At 33.6% G+C, this 20918-nt stretch overlaps 2 protein-coding genes across 2 annotated transcripts; one reads left to right on the forward strand and one right to left on the reverse strand.

Moving 5' to 3' along the window:
• On the forward strand, positions 1 to 10078 carry LOC111710826 (alpha-tocopherol transfer protein-like). Its single transcript, XM_023484977.1, has 11 exons — positions 1 to 103; positions 1186 to 1273; positions 2653 to 2736; positions 3804 to 3881; positions 5235 to 5294; positions 5754 to 5839; positions 6849 to 6928; positions 7068 to 7135; positions 8448 to 8618; positions 8926 to 8985; positions 9442 to 10078. Exons 1-11 carry the CDS (start codon positions 70 to 72, stop codon positions 9551 to 9553), a joined length of 921 nt encoding a protein of 306 aa, XP_023340745.1. The 5' UTR covers positions 1 to 69; the 3' UTR covers positions 9554 to 10078.
• Positions 10079 to 10964: 886 nt separating this feature from the next.
• On the reverse strand, positions 10965 to 20879 carry LOC111710827 (uncharacterized protein DDB_G0287625). Its single transcript, XM_023484978.1, has 7 exons — positions 20763 to 20879; positions 20062 to 20160; positions 19691 to 19795; positions 15587 to 18791; positions 14525 to 14634; positions 13253 to 13364; positions 10965 to 12724 (listed from the first exon to the last, which is right to left on the reverse strand). Exons 1-7 carry the CDS (start codon positions 20843 to 20845, stop codon positions 12644 to 12646), a joined length of 3795 nt encoding a protein of 1264 aa, XP_023340746.1. The 5' UTR covers positions 20846 to 20879; the 3' UTR covers positions 10965 to 12643.
• Positions 20880 to 20918: the final 39 nt, after the last annotated feature.

Genomic DNA, 20918 nt, shown 5'->3' on the forward strand with positions numbered 1-20918 from the left:
AGATAAGAAATTTATTTTTCAATAATAAAACAAACAGATTGACCAGTAATTGTGCAGTGATTAAGGAAAATGGACAAACAATACTTCCCAGAAATATTCAAGGGTAAAACGTTTTTACTGTCTTCTTCTTGGACTTTAATAAAGCTACAGATTATGCAATAAGGCCCTAAATGTTTCAAATTAATGTTATACTAAAATATTCCTGAGTCGTAACAAACTAGGCTTAAAAGGCGCTTAGCGTCCATCTTCTATTTCAATTGTGAACATTTTCTCTTTCTATACATTGTAAAACAAAAAAACAAACAAAAGAAGCGAATTTCATAAATAAAGATTCGTGGATTTTCAACATTCATGAAAATCGAATTTTGTTAGAGGCAAATTTTTGAAATTTTGATAATCTATAAACCTTCCTTGCATGTGAAGTCCGACACAAAATTTGGGCCCGATCGGTTCAGCCGTTTTGACGTTTATTGGATACAAACAAACAGACATACACACAGACAAGCAAATTACATATATAAAGAGTGTCACAATAAACATGGGAATTGAGAGGCGACTTGAAAGTCGTCTTTGATGGCAAAGAAATTTTAAAAAACGAGGCTTTACGTCTGAAGAGCTTTTCAAAAAGTGGTCTATCTTTTTTGTATCTTAAAAGTTTACGAAGATGTTAGATATTAAAACAATTTTAATTTGTTAAATAAATTGAAATTTGTTCAAATTTTGCAATATCTCCGTCAATTTTGAAGATACAAAAATGGTAGACCACATTTTGAAAATCTCAAGACTTGGTGTTTAAGCTGGATTACTGCATTAAATGTGTTCATGAAAAAAATCCGTATGGATCGAAGACGATATAAAAATCGTAGCTGAATTCCCAAGTTTATTGGGACACCCTGTAGAAGGCTTCTTTTTAAATTGTTGATCATTGTGAGCCAAATGGTCCATTTCAAGTCATAAATTAGCCCCTTTCGGAATTGATATCGGAATTGTAATTGTACTTTTTGCATTGAGGCTGACATCATTATTTTATCTTGAATTTCAAATATTTTAAAACTATTATTCTATCCTTAAAATTTTAACAATTTCCTCCATCGTCACGTCGCATAACTCCGCAAGTCACATTAACACAGAATCACAAGTAAAATATCAGACAAAAGATTTTAAGGGACCATTTGATTATATTAGATCCATTCGATTTTGAGACAACCAATGACTTGGAAGGAACCTGGAAAACCATTGCAGAAGAAATACTGAACGAACACCCAGAGGAAAGGTGAAGATGATTCAGGGGCGCAACTCGGGTATTTTAAGGGAGGGGGGGGGGGAAGAATATTTTATGGTGTGAAATTACATGTTGCATACAGTTTTACCCATTAAGGATGCAACTTCAGAGACGACTCTACGCCCACCTACGGGTTTAAAAAATCTTTTTCTTCATTTACAGATTTTTAGGTCGTCACTATATATAGTCTCTTCTTTTGAAGGTAACCGTAAGTCGAAAAAAATGGCAAAAAAGAAGTAAAAACAATTTATTTAAAATTTTTCTGGTCTGTAAATTTCTGATTTAACCATCTCTAGCAAATGCGATAATCGCAAACGATAATGGCAAATTCTAATTATACCGGAACCTGAGGGGTACATTGGGCATGCACCCCACCTGATTCGAGAAATCAAAAAAAAAATTATTTAAAAAATTGTGAAGCCTTGTAGTTTGTTAAATAATGTGCGTGATAAACATTCGTAAGAATATGACACCCAGTGGGCATGGTGGCGTATATAAGGGGGGTTATTTGGGATTATTTACCCCCCTAGAATCCTGTGGAATTACCCCCCCCCCCCCCTCATTAAGTGGAAAAACGTAAAAAGATTTTGCCGCTTCGCGCAGATAATTTTACTTAATCAACTTTAACAATGTAACATTGATAAATTTTACTAAAAAATCGATTTTTTAATTTATATAGAGTACTTGCACTATATGTCAAATTAGAAGGGGGGGGGGGGGAGGAATAAAAAGATCAAGATTATGTATAATTAAATTTTAAAAAGTAAGAAAGTAAGTTTAAATTTACGCTGGGTGATTGGATTTTGACTTAGGACAAAGCACAAGCTCCAAAGGCAGTTTCTGTGCATGAATAAAAATATTTTTCAAGTATAAGGCCTTTTAATTTTGTGGGGAAATATTGATTATAATTGGCATGGTAGTTTTTTATGTAGAACCTACCAGAAAGCATTTGCATCCACTCATCTTTCATGTCCTTAATCTTCTTTATGATGAATATTCTTCAAAACAATGCATGACTAGGTTCCCAGGGCCCAGGTGGCTGATCATCGCGGATTTTTCATTTTGGTGGATTACTATTTCATATACTGTTTAAAAAGTATCAATTTATAATGAACAACTTTTAGGGTATAAATTAAGTCAGATGAAAGGTGAAAGGTGGTAAAGGAAGCCTTTTTTGATAGAGTTTGTTAAATCCAGAAATGATTGGGAAATTGAAATGAAACCCATTTAACCCCATAATTTGATATACATCATGAATTGGGTTGTACATGGTCTAGGGAGGGTAAAAAATGTCTATAGTGGGTAAAAAGAAATCTTTATATTTACCCCACCTAGAAAATCCTTATTTACGCTTTTACATTTTTCTTAAGGGAGCAGAAGATTGCAGAGTTTCAGAAAGCTTTTCAAAATGATCCGGAGGTCTCAAAATGGAGGACACCAGGGGAAACCTCCAGGTAGTTATAGGACACCTGGGGAAACCTCCAGGTAGTATAGGACACCAGGGGAAACCTCCAGGTAGTATAGGACACCAAGAGAAACCCCCAGGTAGTTATAGGACACCTGAGGAAACCTCCAGGTAGTATGGGACACCAAGTGAAACCCTCAGGTAGTTATAGGACACCTGGGGAAACCTCCAGGTAGTAAAGGACACCAAGAGAAACCCCCAGGTAGTTATAGGACACCAGGTAAAACCTCCAGGTAGTATAGGACACCAGGGGAAATCTCCAGGTAATATAGGACACCAGGGGAAACCTCCAGATAGTATAGGACACCAAGAGAAACCCCCAGATATTTATAGGACACCTAGGGAAACCTCCAGGTAGTATAGGACACCAAGAGAAACCCCCAGGTAGTATAGGACACCTGGGGAAACCTCCAGGTAGTATATGACACCAAGAGAAACCCCCAGGTAGTTATAGGACACCTGGGGAAACCTCCAGGTAGAATATAGGACACCAAGAGAAACCCCAGGTAGTATAGGACACCTGGGTAAGCCTCCTGGTAGAATAGGACACCAGGGGAAACCTCCTGGTAGTATAGGACACCTGGGGAAACATCCAGGTAGAATATAGGACACCAAGAGAAACCCCCAGGTAGTATAGGACACCTGGGGAAGCCTCCAGGTAGAATAGGACACCAGGGGAAACATCCTGGTAGTATAGGACACCTGGGGAAACATCCAGGTAGAATATAGGACACCAGGGGATACCTCCAGGTAGTATAGGACACTAGAGGAAACCTCTAGATAGTATAGGACACCTTGGGAAACCTCCAAAGTCGAGGTTTTATTAGAAACGTTAAGGGGAAAATTGCAGAAATCTTTTTAATTCTCATTTTTATGACGAAAGTGTTCGATCTTAAAAAAAATCATCATTTAGTAGATTCAATGTTAACAACAGTAAAGAAAGCTTTTAAAAAAACAATCGTGAAGATAAATTTACCGATTCAAAGAGATCATATAAAGCCTAGATTTCTAAATTATCTTCATGAAGATTTTATAATTATGTTGATAATGTTTAAGGTTTGAGGATAGAAAACACATGATCCAGTATCTGAGAGCTGGATTGTGGGATGTTAACACAGCTCTTCACATTCTTAGGTTGGTTTCTATTCTTGCTTTTACCCTGAACAAAACTTTATAAAGTTTCGGCGAAAAATCAAGCTTATTTATTTTTTTTGTCCCTGACGTACATTCACATATCAAGTGAATATAGATGCAGGGTTGACAGAGTTGACACGTCCGCGTCTGACAAGTTTATACCGTTCATGTAAAATAGCACAATAGGCCTAAAGAACTAAAATATTTATATTTCCATAATTACTGTTACTCAAAGAGCTTTGTCCTATAAAGAGTATGCATTGGAATTTGTACGCAAAACCAGACGTCTGAATAGAAAGCCATAGAATGTCGTCTTTTCTATAATTTAGAAAGATTTTAGGAATTTATAAGAATTTCCATCATCAAAACTTGCGTTTTTTACGTAATTTACCGTTAGAAAAGCTAAACTCAATTATCTTTTTAGATAAACTTTATCTTTAAACAGATTGCAATTGATTCTAATTGCAACAAACTCTGATGAAATAAACATAGACCTTAGATATTCCAAGCTATCAAATAATCTAAGTCATACATATATATGCGTAAGATCGATATTAGAGAAGAATAAGATGCGATGTCAGAAAACTGCAACGGAAATTTCCTATAAATAGGTCTTCTTCTTCTTATGTCTAGAAAAAGCGTGTTTTTAGATTTCTAGATCCAACTAAACAAGTTATTTTAAATTCCCTTGGATGTAAACGGACAAAAATATATTTTTTCTTGAATTTTTGTGCTATTGATAGTTTTATATTTTAGCTCTTTTCTAAACTCCATTTTTATTCAAAATTCAGGGGGTCGAGATGAAATCTATCTATAAACTTTGCTTGTCTGTTTGTTTATGTGTATCCAGTAAACATCAAAACGACTGAACCGATCGGGCCCACATTTTATAGATGATCAAAATTTCAAAAATTTATTTATAGATGATCAAAATTTCAAAAATTTATTTCTTCAACAAAATACGATTTTTACGTTAAATTTTGAAAATCAGCGATTTTTTTTTTGTTTTTGTTTAGCAAAGAGAAAATGTTCACAATTGAAATAGTAGTTGGGCCCGGAGCGCCGTAAAAACCTAGTATATATATTTTTATACTTTGCTTGTCTGTCTTTTTGTTTGTAATTGTTTGTATCCAATAAACGTCAAAACAGCTGAATCAATCGGATGCATGCTCAGAATTGCACAAATTTGTCTCCAAAATTTTAGATTTTTGAAAATCTTAAAAAATACACGAAAATTTTTTGTTATTGTTTTTATTTAGAGAAAATATAAATTAAAAGTAGAAATAGAAGAAAGCATAATTTAATATTTATTTCTATATATAACTGATCTAAATATTTTTAAAATAATTTTAGACAATATCTGGCCTCAGGACACCTTTACCCGGGGATTGTAAAGGCATCAGTACCAATGTTGTAAGTAAATATTTTTAAGTTTAATGACGACCTGAATTCCTCTAACTCTGGATATTTAAAGGTTAATATTGCCCGTGCTTTGTCTTGAATAGAGTCTATAAGTAGTGTATACCAAATATAATGACGTTAAGGTTAAAATCCATAGGATACGGACAATTTAAGAAATAAGCCTTAAACAGTTCTGTTTAATCGACACTGAAGTCTCATGGGTTATTTCAAAACAGTATTGGGCATTTTGAGCTTTTCCTGCTCTGTGATTTCAGGGGTAGAGTCAAAATTATATTTTTAATAGATAATAGAATTATGCATGACTTTAAAATAAGATTTTCAGTATACTTAACACTATCCAATTAACAAGAGTTAAAAACAATGCTTTTAAGGAACCCCTACCTATTAGTAAATAAACCAAAAAAGGAAGGACTGGTTTTCTGAAATCAAATTATCTTGGTTTACATCTAGACTAGAGAAGGTCTGGTCCAAGAAGCTGCTTGCTGCTACTGAATATAGAGATGTCTACGGCAGAAGAATATATATTTACAGACCAGGTAAAATGATGCTACGGTGGTAGGCGATTATATCAATAAAATGAAGACAACTTTTTTATTTAAGTTTTTAAGTTAAGTAATTGTTAACAAGTTTTTTTCGAATTATAAGTTTACAAGTAATCAAAGAGAAGTTTTTTAATTGACAGCTTTTCTTTGTTTCCATGTTTTTATGTATCCAATCCATTCTGTTTATAAGCTCGATATAAATCAAAATTCACATGGAAAGTCGTCTTTATTATATTCATATAATCACCGTATGAAACTGACCTATAGAGGAAACCGACTATATTTATCAAGTGGTTAAACTCCCTCCATCCAACTCCGCCTACTCAGCTTAATTTGATCCAACCTTTTTTAAGATCTACTACAATTTTTAGTCAGAAACACCCTAGGTCAGTTTCCTCTAGGTCGGATGAGCGGGTACCGGTAAAGTACAGGGCCAGGCAGATATTCTCAATACAATAAAAGACGACTTTCTATTGCTTCTTTGTTTTGAAACATGCTGGCATATACAGTTCTGTTTTTTAGCGTTAACACTATTTTCATGCTTATAGTGCTCTCGCAGAAAAAAACGTCTCATTCGTTAATCCTTAAAAGTTGTAAAAAAAAAACAATTTCTTCAGTCATTTTGCAATAAATTCACTTTTTTGACCAAAATCCTTTACTCACAATCTGATCACTATTCTAAGTCTACGGAAAGCGAAACTAACTGTTTTATTAAGGTGCTTGGAATCCAGATGATATCCCTGTAAATGAACTGTTTTTATAAGGTGCTTGGAATCCAGATGATATCCCTGTAAATGAACTGTTTTTATAAGGTGCTTGGAATCCAGATGATATCCCTGTAAATGAACTGTTTTATAAGGTGCTTGGAATCCAGATGATATCCCTGTAAATGAACTGTTTTTATAAGGCGCTTGGAATCCAGATGATATCCCTGTTAATGAACTGTTTTTATAAGGTGCTTGGAATCCAGATGATATCCCTGTTAATGAACTGTTTTTATAAGGTGCTTGGAATCCAGATGATATCCCTGTAAATGAACTGTTTGCTGGGGCTTACCTAATGTTTGAAATGATGGCCTGGGAGGTATAAATGTATAATTTTTTGCTATTCCTTTAATAATAATTTGTTGATTGAAAAAGAATAATTTAATTATAAAAAAGTTTTAGAAACTTCTGTATAAAAAAGTTATATAAATAATAATGACATGTAATTTAATGTTTAGATGAAAACTCAGATAGCAGGAATAACAATGGTTTGTGATCTAGCTGGGTTTGGGTTTAAACATCTAAGGTATAGATATAGTCAGAGAACAGTGTATATTTGTGACGCTGAGGAGGAGAGGAAGGCCAACCACAACAATATCTTGTCCGAGCCACATTCTCCTCATTTTCATGTCAGAGTTGCTCGAATCCTCATCCTTCCAAATTATTTTTTAAATGTCCAACCCTAAAAAAGCTTGACATCATTCTCCTGGATTTGAAGATTCCAAAATAATAAAATCCTTCCAGTACTTAAGTCAAACCGAGTTCAATGTTCATTACTCTAATGTCGCCAGATTTTCAAAAAATACTTTTAATTGCAAGGATTAGACAATGGACAGATAAAAAATTATATTGGAAGGACGAGGATTTCGAGGTGGCTTGGACAAGAAACTGTGGTGGCTCGGACGAGAAATTATTGTGGCTCGGACGAGAAACTGTTGTGGTTGGATTTCCTTACCTCCACTGAGCAATTGATTACTCGCGTCAAACTTTAAATTTCTAATCCTTATATATTTGCAATTTGATTTTCCAAATTATGAAATCTACTAGACTAAACAGTCAAAGTTTAAAAATATATCAAGGATTTGCACCATTCGGTTATGTTAGATTGTTCACAAACATTTTGCGAAATTTGAAAAAATTAAATATAATGATTACAAAGAATTGATTGATACTACCATTGATTTCTTCACAAGTTTCTACTGAACAATATGTTTCTAAACAACTACATTTATTGTAGAATTGTTGTTACATTTTTCGTTCAGATTATTAACAAAAAAACATTTCTTTCGTAGACCATACCTTCAAGTGAAATTTTACAAACGAATTACGTTCTTACTTAGAAATTATACACCGTAAAAACATTTCATTAGTATCAAATGAATCCTAAAACATTTCTCTATAATACCGAACTCTTGGTTCAAATATGTTTCCTAGTTGGCATCTCCTTTTAGTTCAAAATGTTATATCTCGATATCACAGACAGCTCATAATCTTTACTTGGATAGACTAAGCAAGCCTATAGTGTCCCGGCACGCCATGCTACATTTCCGCTAAAGGTTTTTTATTTGTCATCTAACGGCCACTTGCAGCATACAATACCCATTCAAGGTTTAAGTTTTATAATTTTTAAATAAAACTCTAACTTTTAACTTAAAACATAAAATGTGTGAATTTAGTTCATTTTTAAAGGTTTTTTATTTCGTATCCAAAGGTATGCTTAAATATCCTTAAAAACAGGCGTGTTTTTATTGGTTGTGTACTCCAATTGCTGTGGAAAATATCGCATTTTCTAGCCTTTAATAGATCTCTGTACTCTCTTATCTCTGATCTATATGCAGGAATATTGGAATGGAACAGGTTCGATGCATGACCTCCTTCATGTCTGGTGCTTTCCCCATCTGGGTTCGAAGGATTCATGTTTGCAACAATCCTCGATTATTCGGAGTCCTGTTCAACATGATGAGCCCCTTGATGGATGAGCGGTCCAAGAAGAACATGGTGTTCCATGGGTAAGGCCAGAAGTCAATATAAATCTAATTTGAGGAGAGGGATGGGGGGAGGGGGGGGGGGTCAAAGAGTTTCAAGTTATAATTTTTTGACACTTAAAATAGAATAAAGCCACTAAAAACACTCTTAGTCAAATATTTTTGACTAAGGGGAAAAAATGTTTGAAGAGGGGGATCTAGGATGTACACTGTACACTGTATACACTGTACACTTTACACTGTACACTGTACAGTTTACATAGATTTAGATCCTCTGCAGTCTTTCAGTGTTATATTATATGCATTGAAATTTTCTTATCATATTTTTTAGGAATGATTTCACCCTGCTACACAAAGAGGTTCCAGTTTTTCTCCTTCCAAAAAGCTTAGGGTAAAAAATTAATGATGATGATATGTCATCGTCATCATCATTATAATGATAATGATAATGATAATGATAGTAATAATAATGATGATGATAATAATAATAATAATAATGATAATGATAGTGACAACAATAATAATAATAATAATTAATGATAATGATAATGATAGTGATAGTTATAGTGACTGTGACTGTGACAGTGACAGTGACAGTGACTGTGACTGTGACAGTGACTGTGACTGTGACTGTGACTGTGACTTTGACTGTGGCAGTGGCAGTGGCAGTGGCAGTGACAGTGACAGTGACAGTGACAATGACAATGACAATGACAATGACAATGACAATGACAATGACAATGACAAAGACAATGACAATGACAATGACAATGACAATGACAATGACAATGATAATGATAATAATAATTATTATAATCATAACGACAATGATAATAATAATACCAAGGGGTTCTGGTGAGCTGAATAATGATGTTAGTGTCAAGATATTAATGGAAAGAAATGAATATTATGAAGAAATGCGGGAGCATACTTTGAAACATACCAGTACAAAGAAATAACTGAAATAACTAGTAAACGCCAAATCCAAAAAAATTAGAATTAGACATTTGCCATGGATTTCGAAATATAAAGGGTGTGCACACTCAAGGTAGAGGGGATATGTTCAGATTAAACTAATTTCTGACAGTCCTAATGTTTCAGTCAAATGTGAACACAAACCTTATACTTCCTACCTTTAGTGTACATGCAGAGCGTCCCATATTATATCTATATCCAAGCTTTAACGCCAATATACGCTGATAGTACTCGAAATAGCTTTGTATTTTCTACATTCTGCAAGAATATATTTATATTAGCAATAAAATTTTTTTTAATGATTTTTAATCTTTTTAAATTTTCTGACAAGTCCCTTAAATCTTAATTTAAAAGCTATAAACCTTCAAAATATTTAATGTGTATTACTCTTCCTCTTAGAAATGTGTCCCAAGCATTATTAAAGTAATGGGACACATAGATTCAGACTGCTTATAAAAAGTCTAATCAATTTTTAAGACAGGGTCGACTCTGAAGTGTCGCAACACCTTGGTCTTTGATTTACCGTTCTAACTCACTTATGCTTTTATGTAGCCCTTTACATGTACATTTTAGCACTATAAAACACTTGTTAGCTTTGGTTTTTAAGAAGTTATTAGCAAAATTTACTCTACAATACTATGTTCTAAGTTCAACTACCATACATTACCGGTCACTCCCTTTAAATATCAGCTTTTTCTTACTCTTGAGAATAGCTTCAGAAAAAGTTGTGTAAAAGCAGGCAATATTTTGGAATAAATTAAATTTAACTTTGATTTAAAAGCTGACTAATCAAACTTTTGGAACCATTGTTTTATTTATATTGTAACATTTAAATTGTTTTGTCTATATTTAACATTAAAACCTTTTGTATGTAAGTAATAATTTAACATTTTTTTGTAAATAAAGGAACTAATTACCTTTACAATTTAGTTATATCATCATTCGTATTTCAAACTTATATGGGTAATGTTACATCGTCTATACGCAACATCCCCCCTACTGAACTTCTGACCTAATAACTTTCCGACTTACTGCAATATCGGACCTACGCCAACTGTTTATTTTTGTATTATTTGAGGGTTAGGTTAGGTTAATGTTAGGCTAGAACAGGCTACGGGGTCGAGCGCCACGGATAGGACAGGCGAGGGGCCGGGCGCTCAAAAGTCCATAAAGCAGCTGTAAAAACCACGTGCTAGTATGTCGGATGTGTTGTATAGAGGATTTGGCGTAGGTCAGAAGTGGAGTATAGCGGATTTGCGTAGGGTGAAAAATACACCACACTTATATGAGATCAAGTTTCCACGATGCAGGAATTATAAAGAATGAGAAAATCAATTTCTTTAATCAGACAAGGTGTATACATTAGCTGGTATTGTTTATTTAAAAAATATACAGTTTAACTTAAAAAATATATATTTATCTTAATGAATTATAGTGTAAAAAAAACAGAAAAATGCCAAAAATGGACTTTACAAAAGGATCAATAATAATCACAAATGGCGATAATAATTAACCAACTCAATAAATTATACAATATTTCTCAATCTTGATTTTTTCAAGATCTGATCCAAAAGAAATCAAGGTTTGACTAGGAATAATGTTTAAAGGATTGGTGGGTCAGCAACTGCCTAGTTGGAAGATTGGATTGTATAGGACAGGACTTAAAGCATTTAATGGATCATTATTGATTGGAGTAATAAATCTGTGGAGCATGGAGCGGGTATATCTTTAAAAAAAGAACTTGGAAATTTAAATTCACAGAGAATAAGATTTCCCAGAAAGAACAAACCCCATCATTTCATGTTTTACAGTATATCAATATATGTAAAAATAAACCCCATCATTTTATGTTTTACCGTATATCAATATATGTAAAAATAAACCCCATCATTTCATGTTTTAAGGTATATCAATATATGTAAAAATAAACCCAATCATTTCATGTTTTACCGTATATCAATATATGTAAAAATAACTAACAATGTTTGTGAAATGAGTGAAATGAGATCAAAATATAAGAATGCAACATTTTTTCACGATTCAACAGAATATTTTTTTTTGATATGACAATGAGTAAATAGTACAAAATATCAAAATGCATTGTTTTATAAGAACCAACAGAACCTTTTTTTGAAATGACAATGAGTAATTAGTACAAAATATCAAAAAATCTAAAAAGTTAGAAATATAACATCACCAAGGACCAAATTTAATGAATAGCATAAAGTAGTTGAACTACGTCGACTCAGTTAAACCACTTTAGAGATGGTTGAACTACGTCTATGTCTCGCTTTTTAGTTTATCAGGTCCCAGGCCGTCTATAACTGACAATGGGTAAATAATACAACGAACAAAAAAATAACATTAAGTATAAAGATTCAATGATGCATTGCAATCAATGTGACATATAGGTTTAATGTTTTCAGGTGATCAGCACAAATCTTATTGAAATAGGATTGTTAAATGCAAGCTGAAATGCGATCAGATTTGACAATAAATTACTGCTTTCATCTTTTAGATTATGCAAATGCAAATGAAGTGCAGTTTAACAAAAAAAGAACATTAAAGATATTAATCATGATTGTAGATGCCGAATAAAAATCAGAGGAACAAAATAATGGATGAAATGACTGAAGTAGGAGTTCATCTCAACCAAGATACCCATGATGGAAGATTACGATTTTAACCGTTAGAAAAGACAATTGAATTCATTTATGTCTTTATCTCGATGAAGAATGTTCAAATGATGATGTCGTTCATGTGAATAATAAGATCTATGAACTGCTTGAAGACAATCTTTATCTCAACCATGATGAGGATGACGATTTGAATCGTTATGATAAAGACGATTGAATTCCTGTCACTATATCGTTATCACTACCATGATGTAGAATGTAAAAATTATACCGTCATCCATTTTGAAAAAGTAACAGCTGAAGTACTTAAAGACGATATTTATCTCTATCATGATGTTCATGACGATTTAAATAGTTCTGATTCACTATGCCGTTATCTCAACCATGATATTGAATGTAAATAATGATGTCATCCTTTTGGAAAAAGAAACAGCTGAACTACAAGACGATCTTTGTTTCTTCCATGATGTTGATGATTGCGTTAAAAGGAGAACTGGATTTTTCTTTTTGCATAAAATCCTGAAATCAAAAACTAGATTTTATAACTTTAACACTATCAAAAATCAAAAATCATAAAATAGATTATTAAAAATTCTAATCTATAGTCAAGTAAATCTTGAATTTTAACTTTATTCTGGCTTAAAAACGAACTGAAGGTTCTTAACTACACAAATCATTTGAGAATGAACCATTTTAGAATGTTCACAAAAATAAATTTTCGTGGATTTGTAATGTTTCATCATGATTCAAAAAGCATAGGAAAAACAAATTATCAAGATAAAATAGAATATTATTATAAAGTCTATTGACATAATTTCGAGTGAGTCTCATTTTCTCCAATTTACAAACGTTCCCTAAAAACCTTTATCTGATCGTGTTAAAATTCCGTTACAGATATGAACTCAAACTGAAAATAATTAAATTTAAGCTTTTTCACTTATCCACGACTAGACAAAGTTTTAGAGGTTAATGTTGTGAAGGTGACATTCCACTCTGATTGGTCTCTTGAAATTACGTATACAGTCCCTTTAAACAGGAATAAATTACCTTATAAAGTTTATTTCCTTCAGTTTTCCCCTCTTCTGTAATCCAGAAAACTATTTTAGGTTTTATTCCTGATCTTTTTATTAACCCTTTCTTCAGCAGGCTGGCCGTAGGACTAAAAAAGAAAGATTGAAAGATTTCTTGATTATTTAAAAATTAAAAAATAATGTTAAAAGTATATAGTAACTAGGACTAAGTCCTAAATTGGACTGGGTTGGGTTTAAGTGTTGCACTTTATTTTACTCAGTCCTACTGGTGGACAGAACCGGTTAGAACAATACATCCCGATCTGCACTGCTATGATCGGCAGCTCTTCTCTTCATGGCACACAGCTGGCTCATCAACCCAATATCATTACTTTTAATTTCCAGACTCTTTTCTGTTACATTTCAAACATGATCATCCTAGGTTTGACGAGTCTCAAATCAAATCAAATCAAATCAGACTTTTAGGGATGTTCTACTACCACATGACAACTTTCGAAATGAAACTTCAATTGGAGTGAAAAATGAATAATTGAAATTCAAGAATCAAAGAAACTTTTCTAATCCCAATTAAAAGATGGATCGTTTTTTACACATCTGCATTCTTTAATCATATTTAATCCTAATAAATCAAATCCAATGTTCTTAATAATTATTTGATACAGGAGGGATTATATTTTCTTAAAAAGTTATTCCCCCCTGTTTAAAAATTCCCCACCCCCCTCCCTCCATTGAAAGGTATGTGTGCGCGGAGCGCAAACATTTGTTGAAAGGTTTTATTCGCTTAATTGAGAAAATATGGGATTTTTAGAAGAATATAGATAAATTTTTGGGTGCAAAGTATTCAAAAGGATGAAAAATTTGCGTTTCGATGTTCAATTTTTCATTCTTTTCCCCAGAACATTAAAAATAATTTCTCCCCCCCCCCCCGGGTGGATAATTGTTAAAAATATATACCCTTTTGTTATATATTATGATCAATAGGTATGAAGATTAAATTTTGAAAAATGCAACGTCGCAGAATTTTAATTAACCGGACAATATTTTGATGCTGATATATATAATTTCTTGAATATTTTCTCAACCTTCACAAACACGATTTACCCTACAGTATATACAGTTTGTATAATGCTTAAATTTTACTTTTGATCAGTAAGTTTCAATAGAAATAAAAAGCTTCCATTTCTTCCCTTAAAGCTACAAAGCCAATAAACCCTATAATTTGCAAAGTAGCTCAAACAAACACGAGATTCGTGAAGCACCCTAAATTTCTAGCTAGAAATTTTATTACCCTAAAGCTCTCTCCACGGCACGGTCTGTAGGAGAGGAATTCAGTCCAAGGGTTGATTTCACACAAGCTTTTATATCTTTAGAACTGTAGCAGAACACTTGAGCATCAGCCTGCACAAGGATATAATGATAATCAATTCTCTGAGATCATGTCCAAAATTTACTCATTGTGAAGATAAAAAGAAAACTCAGAGATGAATATTAAATATTTTATAAAGAAGAGATTTCGAAAAATTCTGGAATTTTGGCGGCTTAAGTCTTCCTCCCCTGGTGCACCCTTAAAATCATCTCTGGATTGTTCAGCATTGACCCATCCAACATATCAGAACAAAACCCTTCAGCTTTTAACTTAAAATCTTCCTATCATATTTAACATCTTTATTTTTCTCGAATATTATATTTGAATTTTAACTTTTAACAGTAACTCTGACATTAATACCTAGAATGGCCATCCTAGTTTCTGGAGAAAAATTTAAGAAAAAAATTAACAATTTAATCCTGGAACATTACTTTTATAGCGTGTGCATGTTGTTTACTTCACCAAAAAATTGAATGAGTAAAAATTATTAATAATTTTAAAATACTATTTTTTTTTTAAAATATTAAAATCTTTCTAAAAAGTTTAATATTACGAAAAACTATGATTTTTTGTGAAACTTTCGAGAGGGTGAACTGGCCGCCTTACAGAGTATGATAGTTATGATATTTTAATATTTTGAAGAAAACTATTCTTATGCCGATCTCACAGTTTTCAGAGCTTAAACTTTTTCTAAATTTTTTTTCTCTGGATATCTTGGGATATCAAATTAAGGATAAGTTTGTTTGATTCTTCAAACATTCTAAAATTTAGCTTACAGTGTTTGTAATTTTTAAAAAATACCAAGTAATTGAAAATAAAAACAACTGTTAATTGGAACATCCGATTCCTATAAATAATCATCACAACGAACGTTGCAAAGCCTACTCTGCCCGAGAAAACTCAATGGTACTTGGACATTTTATGACACACTTCAGAAAAATTAGAGTCCCCTTTTTAAATTTTAATGGACACTCCCTTTAATACCTGAAATTGATGATATAAGGATAAGAGTACAGAACTTGGACCAGATAAAGAACTTTTCTTCTTTTTTAGCGGAGTTTTAAATAATCCAGAGTTAGGATTTATCGGAGGAATTTCACTCTCAGTTCCAGCTTCCTCCTCCAGAGAGACAGCATTCAAATTCTTGATATTTTCAACAATCTTCTCAAATATATCTGGAGACTCTTCTTTTTTGATGGCAATGCTAGGCTTAGCGTCATGTTCATCTTCGACGTATTCATGATCATTCTCTTGTTTCACCTCCTGCTTTAGTTGCGTAAAAGGGTCGGAATATTCAGAATATTCACTGGATAAACTGGAAACAACATTTTTATCTGGATTGTTAGGGCTTCCATTTCCTCCCAGTTCTAAACCAGAACCGATAACTTTCACCTCATCCGATCTTTTGTTTTTCATGTTTAGCGTTATTGAAGCTTTTTTAGACGTAGTTGCAACCGTTTCGTTTTCCCGGGCTTCAAACCCTACGACAGGAGCTTGGTTCTCTGAAGAGAGTCCGAGAAGATCATATTCATTAGAAAATATTTCATCAGAACAAAATCCTTCCAGATTCTCTGATCTTGCAACCTCAACTGAAGAAGACTCTTCAGTTTTGCTCAAACATTTTACAATTTCTACAGTGGAAATTTTCCTCCCTATTTCTCCAACTGTACCAGAACTGTCTTTAGTAAACTTGTTCTTTCTGGAGATATTTGGTTTCATAAATTCATTATCAGTGTAATCCATTCTTAACGGAGAACCATTAATCCTCATTCTCTTAAAGCTCGGTTCCTCCTTTTTTGTCTTTAGTCTTGGATCCCTTCTTTTAACTCTTTCCCTTAGTTTGTCTTGATCTTTAGTCTGATTTTTACACGGAGTGTCATTTATTCTTGGGCATTTTCCTGTCGTTTCCAGGACTTTCTTGGACCTGGTTCTATCCAGTTCTTCATCTTTGGTTTCCTCTCTGCTAATCCTTTTAGAATGGTTGCTAAGTTTCAAATTTTTTAGTTTAGGAATAGTGTAGTTGGATAGGTTAGAGTTTAATGTTTCTATTTTACTGGTGGTTTTATCTTTTACTATGAACAAAGATTTCATGGTATGAGAAGGATTGTTACTGGGAACCATTACATATTCATAATCTTTCTGGGTAACTGTGGTCAGGGAACTTTTATTTTGAGACTCATCAGACTCATCGGAGTCATCTGAGTCATCAGAGTCACTTTGTGCCATGATTTGTTTGATTAAATTAGATGTTCCCTTATATTCATCAATATGAAAATCTTTCCTCCCCTCTGCTTGTTCTCTTGTGATTGCGTCTTCAGACTCTTCTTTATTTTCATCCCTGTCCTGACTGATATTGTTAACATCAAGCTCTTCTGTGTCAATGTTGTTGGATTCAAAAACGGTCAAAATTCTTCTTGGTTTGCAATCGTTATGTAGTTGGCTGCTATCTCTTCGCTTTCTAATGTTTTCTGATTGGCTTGGTTCTCTTTGACGTTTGTTTTGGTTTTGTGCATTTGTTTCTTCATCCTGTGGGCTCATTTGGTCCCATGGTGATCTGCTTTTATAGTTAAGGTTTCTTGGGATGCTTTTGTCTCGATTAATTTTATCTCTATGAGAGCTAGTTCTGGATCTTTTCCTGTCTGACCTATTTTCTTTATGATTGATATCATGGCAACTAGTTCTGTGCTTATATTTACCATGATTTGAATCCCTTCTCCTACATTTTTTGTCGTTCATAAAATCCTTGCTATAACTTTCATCAAAGGTTCGGCTCTCCCTGTAAGCTCTCTTTTCATAAGATCTACTTTCATAATTTAAATCTCTGTTGGGGATTCTATCATGATCCCTGCACTCTGGGTGTTTAGGATCATTAAAGCTGAGTCTTCTGTCAGAGCATTCGATTTCGTGGGGGCTAACATGATCATCTCGAGGCCTTTCGTTTACAGTTAAACTGTTGAGATTTGTTTCAGAATGAAATCTCTTTTGTAAACTTCTGTCTCTATCATCAGGAGAACTTCTGTCTCTATCATCAAGAGAACTTCTGTCTCTATCATCAGGAGAACTTCTGTGGGTTCTTTCATCTCTGGTTGGAGAACTTCTGTGGGTTCTTTCATCTCTGCTTGGAGACCTTCTGTGGGTTCTTACATCTCTGGTCGGTGAACTTCTGTGGCTTCTTTCGTCTCTTGTCGGAGAACTTCTGAGGCTTCTTTCATCTCTGGTTGGAGAACTTCTGTGGGTTCTTTCATCTCTGGCCGGTGAACTTCTGTGGCTTCTTTCATCTCTGGTCGGAGAACTTCTGAGGCTTCTTTCATCTCTGGTCGGAGAACTTCTGTGGGTTCTTACATCTCTGGTAGGTGAAATTCTGTGGCTTCTTTCATCTCTGATAGAAGCACTTCTTGGGATTCCTTCCTCCCTAGTAGAAGTACTTATGTGGTTTATTTCATCCCTATTAGAGGCACTTCTGTGGTCTCTTTCATCTCTGGTATTAGTAATTCTGATATTTCTTAGAGTTTCACAAGATTTACGTATCCGAGTTCTTTCTTTTCGAGTAGATGGACTTTTGTGCTTTCTTTCATTGTTGCTCGAGGATCTTTTCAAATAGTTTTTATTCCTGCCTGAGAAACTTTCCCGATCTTTTTCATTCCTGCTCGTAGATCTTTTCAGGTCATTCTCATTCTTGCTCGTAGATCTTTTCAGGTCATTCTCATTCTTTCTCGTAGATCTTTTCAGGTCATTCTCATTCTTTCTCGTAGATCTTTTCAGGTCATTCTCATTCTTGCTCGTAGATCTTTTCAGGTCATTCTCATTCTTGCTCGTAGATCTTTTCAGGTCATTCTCATTCCTGCTCGTAGATCTTTTTAGGTCTTTTTCATTCCTGCTCGTGGATCTTTTCAGACCATTTTCATTCTTGCTCATGGATCTTTTACGGTCAATCTCATTCTTTTTCGAGGATCTTTTACGGTCAATCTCATTCTTTCTCGGGGGTCTTTTCAGGTCTCTTTCATTTTTATTTGAGTATCTTATTTGGTTTCTTTTACATCTTTCATGACCTCTCTTTGCTCTAGGATTGCTTCTATCCCAGCTCTGGGTTCTGTTGTATGTACTGGTCTCCCTACTCCGTCCCCTGTAGGAACCCACATTATCATGAGGTTTTACAGGATAATTTCTATTGTCATCTGAACTAGCAGTCCTGAACAAAAATTTAAAAATCATCATTAACAATCAACCAACGGTCAACGTATCATAAACTGTTATAGATCATGTTACGTTGAGCTCTAGATCAAGCTTTATTTAAATTGTTTTACCATTGCATTTTCAGGTTCACCGACATAGGGTCAACGACCAAGGGTCAAACGACAAACGGTCAAAAACGCGAGAAAGGGTAAAACAACAAAGGCTCAAAATTAAAAAAAAAATATTTCATGTAATATTTCAGGGTCAGGTTAGATTAAGACACTGGGCCGAGCGCTGCGGCTACAATGTCGTTTGAACCCATATGACATTTGACCCTAGGTCGTTTGACCCTATGTCGGTGAATCCTATTCCAGAGGTATATATTTTCAAGGGGGGGGGGGGGTAAGGATTAACGGTGCTCTGGCGATCATTTTTCTTTTAAAAACTGGACATTCAAGTTTTTTTTATCGTTTTTGATAATTTTTACTTAAAAATTCATTTATTTTCCCCTAAAAATTATTCATCGTCCCTGATTAAACGATTAAGATACTGAAAAACATGTATACCCGACATCTAGAAAAACATGTATTCCCGACATCTAGAAAAACATGTATACCCGACATCTAGAAAAACATGTATACCCGACATCTAGAAAAACATGTATACCCGACATCTAGAAAAACATGTATACCCGACATCTAGAAAAACATGTATACCCGACATCTAGAAAAACATGTATACCCGACATCTAGAAAAACATGTATACCCGACATCTAGAAAACATGTAAACCCGACATCTAGAAAACATGTATACCCGACATCTAGAAAACATGTATACCCGACATCTAGAAAAAAATATGATTTTTCAAGAAAAGATAATCTTGTCAATTTGTACTTTTCCTATGAGAAACTTACCTTCTTTTAAACGAGTAGTCCCAGGTTACGTGAATAATATTGTCCATGAAAACTGATCCGTTCAACTTTTGACACGCCAGGGCAGCATCTTCCTCACAGTAGTACCTTAGTAAAAATAACTTTGAGGGGCTGTGTACATAATTCAATTTGACCCTCCATTTTAAGTGTGGCAATTGTCCGATTCACAATTTTATCTTCCTGATTATTAATCCGATAAAAGGGTCAAGGGTACCATTGTGAATAAGGAATGACTACCCCCCCCCCCCCCCTAGTTTGTTAAAGTATAAAGACGAAGGGTGAAAAATTGCCCGTTCATATCTAATTTAATAATTCACTCCACAAATCTTCGAGATTCAGTTTTGTAACCTTACCTAACATATGCATGCTTTCCCGTACTCCCAAGTGGAATAAAAATATTTCCTATTTTACCACAGACAGCAAAATGTTTTTCCAGCATTTGTTTAGAAGTCCTGAAAAAAAATATCAAGCATTAGATCAATTTTTACGATATAGGTTCATTTCTTATAAATTCGGATCCCAAGACTGAATTTATACGGAAAAATGGATCAAGTACAAGTCTTATTAAAAAAAATTAATATCTTGTTTAATTCAAATTTAAAAATATTAATATTTCTCATTTATTAAAAGAAAGGTAAACCTGAAACAGTTAAGTTTTCAAGTTTGTATCACATTAGTTTTATTTTGGTAGTTTTTTTTGCGCTATCTTTACTTAATGTTATGTTAGGACTTTAGTACAACTTCAGAGTTTCTTATCAGGGAAAAAACATTAAATGGACATTGAACATCATATATTTATTTTCGCCTAAAAATTATTAATTTTTCCAAATTCAGCAAATAAACCCCTATTAATATTATGCATATAAATAGGGGAAAAAAAATTATTTTTAAATATAGAGGGGGATACTTTTACAAGAAAATATAAACCCCTGAACGGAAAACAAACTATATTTTGGAAAAATGTATGATTTCTTAGTGAAATGGTGACTTGAAGTTAAATTTTTCTTAAAAATTCTTTAAGTTGTCGGGGTGCATTGAGATAAAGCTGACTTACCCTTTGGGGATATTCTCCACCTTGAGACAAAACATAAACTCCAGTCCATTAGGTGGATAATAAACCTTCCCTCCCTCCTCCATTCTTCAACTACATTTCTCTGAAAATATAGTGATAAGGATTCTTTCATCTTTCATAAAAATACATAGACTCTCT

This window comes from Eurytemora carolleeae, unplaced genomic scaffold (genome assembly GCF_000591075.1).
Source record: "Eurytemora carolleeae unplaced genomic scaffold, Eaff_2.0 scaffold988, whole genome shotgun sequence".
Classification (NCBI taxonomy): domain Eukaryota; kingdom Metazoa; phylum Arthropoda; class Copepoda; order Calanoida; family Temoridae; genus Eurytemora; species Eurytemora carolleeae.

What these genes read in the sequence shown, in the direction of transcription:
- LOC111710826 (XM_023484977.1), top strand. Translation starts at nt 70, where the DNA reads ATGGACAAACAATACTTCCCAGAAATATTCAAGG. An exon ending in TTGAAATGATGGCCTGGGAG is followed by an intron (nt 6,929 to 7,067) that starts GTATAAATGTAT and finishes TTTAATGTTTAG; the next exon opens with ATGAAAACTCAGATAGCAGG. An exon ending in CTCCTTCCAAAAAGCTTAGG is followed by an intron (nt 8,986 to 9,441) that starts GTAAAAAATTAA and finishes AATAATACCAAG; the next exon opens with GGGTTCTGGTGAGCTGAATA.
- LOC111710827 (XM_023484978.1), bottom strand. Translation starts at nt 20,845, where the DNA reads ATGGAGGAGGGAGGGAAGGTTTATTATCCACCTAATGGACTGGAGTTT. An exon ending in CCTTATATCATCAATTTCAG is followed by an intron (nt 14,635 to 15,586) that starts GTATTAAAGGGA and finishes ATCCTTGTGCAG; the next exon opens with GCTGATGCTCAAGTGTTCTG. An exon ending in GCCGTGGAGAGAGCTTTAGG is followed by an intron (nt 13,365 to 14,524) that starts GTAATAAAATTT and finishes TTTCTTTTTTAG; the next exon opens with TCCTACGGCCAGCCTGCTGA.